Consider the following 8,113-nt stretch of genomic DNA (forward strand, 5'->3'; position numbering starts at 1 on the left):
TATTAATTAATAATAAAATTGACTACAAACCTTAATTTATTCATTGAAAATATTATAAATACTCCTAGGTTCTTTACTTCAAGGGCAGCTTTGAATAAAAAAAGTTAATTTCTTCTTGATATCTGAAAAATTTATCATGAACTACCTAAAAAACATGCTAAAAATCAATAAAAGTGAACCGGAAGGAGTAAACTTTTTCTTTCTTTGTGCCTCTATATCTTCTTACCCACCATGTATTGGTTTAAGTTTGTTACACAGCTATCAAGAATATAGCATCTAATACCAAGTCAGAGGCAGCGTTATATATTAAGGAAAAAGAGAATTGGTTGAGGTTGACTAAGTACTGGCAGTCAAATTTAAACACCCACAAGAGGGAGTTGGAGTCCCTTGGCGTTTGGACATGTACCAGTCCAATCCGTTAGTGATATTGTTCGCTCTGGACCTAGGTTCTTACGATTTTAAAACGCGTTACTAGGGTCTAGTGTTTGTTAAGTTATATACTCAGAATTTCTCTTGTGTTTTGCCGATATGGGACTCTATCTAAAGTTTGGAGTGTTACATACACCCCCTCGTTGAGGTTTGCCCCACCGCAAGGGATTTGGAGTGTTACATACACCCCCTCTTATGGACTCAATATCCTCGCTGAGGTTTTCCCCACCGCATGGGATGCATCCTCGCTGAGGTTTGCCCCACCGTATGGGATTCGCCTAAACTCAACACTGAAGTTTGTCCCGCCTAACTGAGATTTGCCTAAAGTCAATTGAACTCTGGCCCGCCATCGGCAAGGCTGACACAAAAGTGGCTCTGATACTATATGTAAAAGCCTAGCCCGCTAGTGATATTATCTGCTCTGGGCCTAGGCCCTCACGGATTTAAAACGCATCACTAGGGTGTAGTGTTTGTTAACTTATATAGTCAGAATCCCTCTTGTATTTTGCCGATGTGAGACTCTGTCTAAAGTGTGGGTGTTACAGGACAATCCTATCTATCTATTATCTGTAAGAAGAGGGCGTGTTTCTTTTGTAAATGTTATTAGAAATGGAATGATTAGGGTGCTATGCAGTTTCATGATAAGTTATACACTGAATTTAAGTGTAATAATCGGAAATCAAGACAAACCGGTCACTACGGTAGGATGTGAAAACATCTGATCCCATTTCAGCCCAGTAGTTCCCCAATTACTATCGTGGTTGTTGCCAACAAGGATCCCCCATTCCGAAAGGTTATTAGGTCGGCCGTTAAGGCATCAAGCCAGCCCTTATTCCTTGCATCAACAGGCAATCCCGCATAAAAGAAAAGCTACTGACTTGGTTGATACTAAAAAAAGGATGTTTCCTTTTATTTTATCCTGCTTAAAAACCGAAGAGATAATTTACCATTTTATACTTATTTTACCCTTATCATTTCTCAATATTTTGGATTTATTATAGTCAAAGTCAGTTATCCATTAGTAATAATTAGATGTGATATAGTAAAATTATCATTTTATTAATTGCTTCTTAAAAAGTGTGCCTAGTGAAACATGAACAAGTAAACATGGACGGAGGGCAGGGGCGGAGCTAGCCTTATGGATACGGGTTCGGCCGAACTCAATACCTTTGGTACAAACTCTGTATTTATCTTAAGAAATCCATTAAATATGTACAAATTATTAATATAGAAGCCATTAGCTTAAAAAGACTAAATTTTCAAACCCGTAAGCTTCAAATTCTAGCTCCTCCTCTGACGGAAGGATTAAAAACTTGAGTCGTACTCACCCTTGAAAAATGAACTATTAATGGCTACTACTGCTTAGTTACTAACTTTTTGTTGCAACTATATATTTCGTGCTTTACGGTATAAAATTGAAAACCAAGATAAAAAATTTCAAGAACACCAGTAATAATATTTAATAGAAGTACAAGTAGAAGTTCTCGTTACATGCAACTTTGAGCCTCCTTTTCCTCAAGAAGGTTAATAATAAAAAACAAGAGCAAAAAATTCCACAATGAATCCCATTTTGATACATTTTGCATCGATGTAAACAATAGGAAAAATTCAGATGATAGAAAATTCCAAAACTTACTCCAAACTTACTTGTTTATTTTCTTTTCTTGATCAGCTGCACAAAATGGAATGAACTGTGAAATCAAATACTGAATTTAGATATAAAATCTATCACTCATCACTGTAACAGAGGATTATTCTTTCTCCTCTTATTAAACAAACAACAAGAACAAGCCATTCTTCTCTTTTAAGTCCTGACCAAAGGAGAATTCATTGGAGAATGAACTGGTGAATTGAAATCATCCAATCTTCGAAACGATAAGCTGATTTGAAGTTTGCTCCTACTGCATTGTTTCTTGAATGCAGCAACTTTATTAGTAATACCCTTTGTTTGAAGCACAAAGTTCCTTATCCTTCTTATAGCAATTCTCATTGTTTCATCGTCCATATTCGCGAAACAAACTCTAAACCAACCTGGTTCAGAACAATGAAAAGAACAACCTGGTGAAACATTAAGTTTCACTTCATTGATAATAATTCTCCACAATTCTAACTCAGCTTCAAATGTTGACTCTTTTAGTAGCCTTCTTAAATCCATCCAAAAAAATAAACCGGCGTTACTCTTTAATGTACTAATTCCAACTTGTGCTAGTCCTTTAGAGAACATCCCTTGCCTTATTCCAAGCCTTTCAGAACTCTCAACAATGAATTTTTCGACGAATATTTCATCAGACAACATTGATGCAATCAAATGTTGCGTCTGTGTTGAAACTAGTCCAAAACTCGACATTTTTCTAGCAATGTTCACTACTGTATCGTTGTACGAGTAAACAATTCCAACCCTGAATCCTGGAAATCCCAAATCCTTGGACAAACTATAAACAATGTGGATCAAATCTTGGTTGCATAATCCAAGATTTTCCTCTAGTATTTCGGAAATGCTGATGAAATTGGGCTTATTAAAGACAGTGGCAGCATAAATTTCGTCGCATACTAAATGGATGTTTTTCGAATTAACGAAACTTACTATGTCTTTGAGCGTATCCCGGTCGAGTAGAGTGCCTAATGGATTTGATGGATTGTTTATAAGCAAACCCTTTATTTTAATATTGGATTCTTGAGCTTTCTCATATGCAGATTCTAAGGCTTCTCTAGTAACCTTGAAATCATTAGAACTGTCACAAACAACTGGAAAAAGTTGCACACCAGTTCTCCACCTCAAATCTCTGTCAAATCTGCAATATTACAAATTGAAAATTTACTTTAGTACCAAAAATAAGGTAGATTATCCGCTACATTATTTAAAAATATATTGATAACCAGTGGCGGAGCCACGCGTACTGACACCCCTTCGTCAGAAAATTACACTGCGTAGCTAGGTAAAATTATTTCTCTAATATATATAGATACTACATTTTGACACCCCTTTGTAACATCACGTATATACTTCTTTATATTTTAATCACTTAGTGAAAATCCTGCATTCTCATTGTCCGTATGTGGAAGTTGAATCCTATCTTCTTTGTTTTTTTCCTTTATTTTGTTCCCTTGTGCTGAAAAGCAAACTAGAACATGCAACATTTTTTATGCTTTGTAACGTGGCCTAGTTGTCCTTGAGATGACTGATGAAATATGTCCGACGTAGGATTCTAATAAAATGAATTATGAATGACTTTATGGGGCAAAATGACAAATAAATTGATAATGACACAACTTAATTAATCAAAAGTGGGTATATGATCTGTGAGTTTTTTTGGTCTTTGTCACTTAGAACCAGGAAGTTATGACGAATGTTACTTGAGGACCTACTTTCTCTATTTTGTGTTGATGAGTAGTTGATTTTCATGTCCCACATCAATAATTTAACTAGGTCCAAGCACCCAAAATAAGTTAAAAATATGTAGGTCAATGGAAGACACTATGATAGTGATTTGTAAAAGATAAGATCCCCCAAGTTGATGAAAGAAGAAAAAAGATTAGATAGGAATTTCCTAATTAGAGAAAATATCAACAAATTATGAGTTGGTAAGGATTAAGGACTCTAAAAATAAAGTTTTCTTTCTTTTGGGGCCTTCTTAGTTCGATGGTGATAATGTTTAGAGGGTTTTATGCTATATTAATTGAAGTTAATCAGGCTAGTAAATTTTGAATACTGAATAATTAAAAGAAATAAGGTTTTAATTTCTTACCCGGGATAATATGGTGTAGGAACCAAAAATGCATCGCCAGGATCAGCCAAGCAAAAAGCCAACATTTCATGAGCTCCAGTTGCTCCTCCACTCATTACTATTCTGTTTGGGTCAAATGCGACTTTGTCTCCTCTTACTCTCTCCATAAACCTTGCAACTGCCTGAAATTAAGATTCATATATATTCCATAAGGTAATACGAAGACTTAATAAATAGGCATCTCGTGTTAGCGCAGAGTTCTCGCGAAGGGTCGCACTAATGTAAACAGCCTACCCTAATACAAGGGTCAGTGGCTGCTTCCGGAGCTCGAACCCGTGACTTATAGGTCAGATAGACACGACTTTTACCGTTGCTCCAAGGCTCCCCTTTGATATAATTAATGAACAAGAAAAAAATAGCAACTACTAATTTGGATTTGTAAGATTTCTTTTTTTTTTTTTTTTAGAAAAATAAAATACCATACCTGTCTAAACTCAGGCAAGCCATGATAGTCTTGAAAAATAGCAATATCTTTAAAATCTTCAGCTCCTTCAGTTGTGCAAATGGAGGCTTTTGGGTTATTCACCACCCATTCTTGGATTAAATCAAAGCAAAGCTGCAAAATACATGAAAATAGAGAAATTAACAAAAACTCTAAAGTTTTCAGTTTTAGCCATTTTATCAAGAAAATGGCAGAGAATATATCATTTTTATCTCCTACCTGATTTTCTGCAAGACCCATCTGAATAACACCATTAGGATTGTTAGAGAGATGAAAAGGGTCATTTTCATAAGCCTTCCAACCATCAAAATAGGCTGAGTTTTCTCCATGTCCATCATTTGTGGCTATTTTTGAAAGAAGCTGCTGCTTTTGGTTATTGCTTGAAATGAACACCATCTTCTGAAAGTTGTAGAAAGAATCAAAGATTATGAATAAAATGAAGTGGGTGTTGGCTAATTTTGTAAAACAAGCTGTTTTGACACTTTGAGTATTAGTTTTTAGAAAGTCTAATTTTTGGAATGAACAATGAAGTGGGAAGTGATGCCCTTATTTATACTTGTAATTATCAGTGCTAAATTATATTGTGGGTAATACACCGCACGCGTAAGAGTATTTATTTTGAAAATAAAATCTTGAGATACGGTAGGTGATTAGTACGTAAGTGTGTGCTAATAGCGCACTAGTTATGAACTGTTAAGATTCCCTCTTTAATTTCTAATCTCCCTACCAAATACTAACTCTCCTAATACATATTTAATTTCTATACACTAATAGTAAAATTAATTTTTTATATTATTAGGTCACTTAAAAGATAGTTTTGAAATGTAAATTACAACAATTTAAAATATATGATAGTACAAAAATTCTTATGCACAGTCAAACTTCTCTATAACAGACTCGTTTGTTCCGATATTTTTTTGTTGTTATAGTAAGGTGTTGTTACTAAGAACATATATTATAACATAAGATGAAAAATTAATTCCACAGGAAACTTGGTTTATGTAGTGAAGTGTTGTTATAAAGTATGACTGTTATAGAAAGATCTGACTGAATTCATTATAAAGTATTTTCTCTTAAAAAACTTGGCAATGCCATTAAAATTTTCTACAAACTTCTTCAAGATAATGAACAACAAATTTATTCTTAGTTTTTATATGTTTTATCCTTGTTCATTATTTGTTGGAGACACAAGAGAATTTCTTGAAGACTTTTTAAATTGATATAGTTTTGAAACCTCACATTTTTTAAAATTTCCTCTTGCGAAATTCCAGCACATAAATGGATAACATAAGAAAGTGCTTACACTTTATACTTGATGAAATATATATGCATTAAAATGAACTTGTAACTTATGACTCAAATATTTAACTAATCAATTTCATATTGCATTATTGGCAAAAGCCACAAAGCAAATAAATGTCGGCGAATATGAGAAGTTTATGTCAAACCAATGGATAACATAAGGAATTAACTTAGCTGTTTGGTTGCATCTTTTAAAAAATACGTTGTAGGTTTAATCCTAATCATCATGTCGGATCATCTGACATAAAAGACAAAAGTAGGAAATCGTAGGTGTTTTTTTTTTTTTTTTGTTGGTGTTTTTAACTTTTTAAAAGAATTTGTTTTGTTTTTGTGTTTTGTGTCTTTACTAACTTCAATTTTTTTTTTTAATTTAAGCGTTGTTTCTTGGCAAAACACAGATTTTTGAAGGCAGCGAGGATGCTTCGTTCTGTTAATAGATATATACTACATCCGTTCACTTTTACTTGTTCACTATAAACTTTGCACACTCCTTAAGAAATAATAAATAAAGTGCATAATTATCGTGAAATCCATATTAATTAATGTATATTTTTAACAGATTTGAGAAAATTATTTAAAATGAGTAATTAATACTATGGGTATAACAGAAAAAAAAAATATCTTTTCTTTATATGGTAAAAGTGACAAGTAAAAGTGAAAATCTATTTTTAAAATAGTGGACAAGTAAAAGTGGACGGAGGGAGTAGAAAGTGTAAGAGTTAGTTAGATTGTTTTTAGAAAATGATTAGACTTACAATATTTAAAATTAAATGAACAAGTATATACTGGCCAATCTTTGCCATTGAAAATGTACGTAGTAGTAGTATTCTTAGATTTCTTTTCTGACTTCAATTTCATTTTTATATTTTCTTGAAATGCGTATACATGATGCAGACCATAATTAAATTACAAACTAATTGCACGGTGGAGCTTGTAAATCTGCACAACATATATTGTATTAAATCATTGCGAAGACTCACATGCACGTAATAATATTCAGGTTCGTGTGATAATATATAAGATTAGATTCATTTAATTAATGAATCTTCTTCCTAAATCTTGTACTCTTTCCTGAATCCAGCTATAATCATTTACCATACATCTATTCCCGATTTTTGCATATGAAAAAAGCCCTAGGGAATTATTGTGGCAATTCTTCGAGGACAATGGTAAAGATGTTTTTAATGCTTTTCTTGATCTTGTATAAACAATCTTTAATTGTTACATAATGCGACAAACCCCACCTAGAGAGAGTGTATTAAATCAACCCAAAAGTATACTGATCAATAATTGTATGCAGAGGCGGATCTAGGATTTTTATGCAACGGGTGTGCATTATTTTCTTTATCAGTATCACTTAAAGGCTTTTAGTGTTCAGGTTGCCAAATTATTTATATAATTATTATGTTTTAAGGCATATATACATACATATATATATACATACATACATACATATATATATAAGATTTCTGCCGAAATTTACCGGGTTTGGTGATCCCTCAATGGTACAAGGAGGTCCGCCTCTGAACGTACTTCAAGCTTCCGTGGAGCTACTTTAAAAAAAAAAATATCAAAGTATTTAACTAAAATGAAATAAAATAATTTTAAATATAACGTGACCTAAATTTGAGACATAAAAAGGACAAAGATTTATGAACTATTTGTCATGATGCAAACACCTTTCTTATTATGTCAATTGTCAAATAAATTTTTAATTTTGTCTATCTGCATATATGCTTTTGGGGACACATTCTGCATAATATTACAAGCATCTTTGAATGGCATTTTCCCTACTAATATATGACCCCTCCTTTGTTTGAATCTAGCCTTGGTTTCATAATCTCTAGCACTAAGATGTGTTAAATCAAAACCTAAGAAAGAAAAATGGCATGCAAAAAGGTAAGGACATGAATAGACAGAAATATTATTGAGTTACTACTTTTTTCTCTTGTCTTATTTATAGTTATTAAAATCTATATTCATTTTACTTTATCATTAAGAGACAAACATTAGTTCTCCACTTATTCCGGAGGAGTCAACCTTTTCGTCTCAACTCTCAAATCCATCTTTAAAAACATAAATGCAATATTTTCAGGACAAAAACGTTTTATTATATGAAATTGAACAAATTTACTTTTTGAATCAATTAAAAACG

At 32.8% G+C, this 8,113-nt stretch overlaps 1 protein-coding gene across 1 annotated transcript; it reads right to left on the reverse strand.

Moving 5' to 3' along the window:
- Positions 1–1,857: 1,857 nt before the first annotated feature.
- Positions 1,858–5,199, reverse strand: LOC109241083 (1-aminocyclopropane-1-carboxylate synthase-like). Its single transcript, XM_019407793.1, has 4 exons — positions 4,876–5,199; positions 4,639–4,770; positions 4,176–4,336; positions 1,858–3,221 (listed from the first exon to the last, which is right to left on the reverse strand). The coding sequence occupies exons 1-4, from the start codon at positions 5,050–5,052 to the stop codon at positions 2,234–2,236; spliced, it is 1,458 nt and encodes a 485-aa protein (XP_019263338.1). The 5' UTR covers positions 5,053–5,199; the 3' UTR covers positions 1,858–2,233.
- Positions 5,200–8,113: the final 2,914 nt, after the last annotated feature.

Source organism: Nicotiana attenuata, unplaced genomic scaffold, assembly GCF_001879085.1.
Source record: "Nicotiana attenuata strain UT unplaced genomic scaffold, NIATTr2, whole genome shotgun sequence".
Lineage (NCBI taxonomy): Eukaryota > Viridiplantae > Streptophyta > Magnoliopsida > Solanales > Solanaceae > Nicotiana > Nicotiana attenuata.

What these genes read in the sequence shown, in the direction of transcription:
- LOC109241083 (XM_019407793.1), bottom strand. Translation starts at nt 5,052, where the DNA reads ATGGTGTTCATTTCAAGCAATAACCAAAAGCAGCAGCTTCTTTCAAAA. An exon ending in TGGGTCTTGCAGAAAATCAG is followed by an intron (nt 4,771 to 4,875) that starts GTAGGAGATAAA and finishes TGTATTTTGCAG; the next exon opens with CTTTGCTTTGATTTAATCCA. An exon ending in CCTACACCATATTATCCCGG is followed by an intron (nt 3,222 to 4,175) that starts GTAAGAAATTAA and finishes GTAATATTGCAG; the next exon opens with ATTTGACAGAGATTTGAGGT.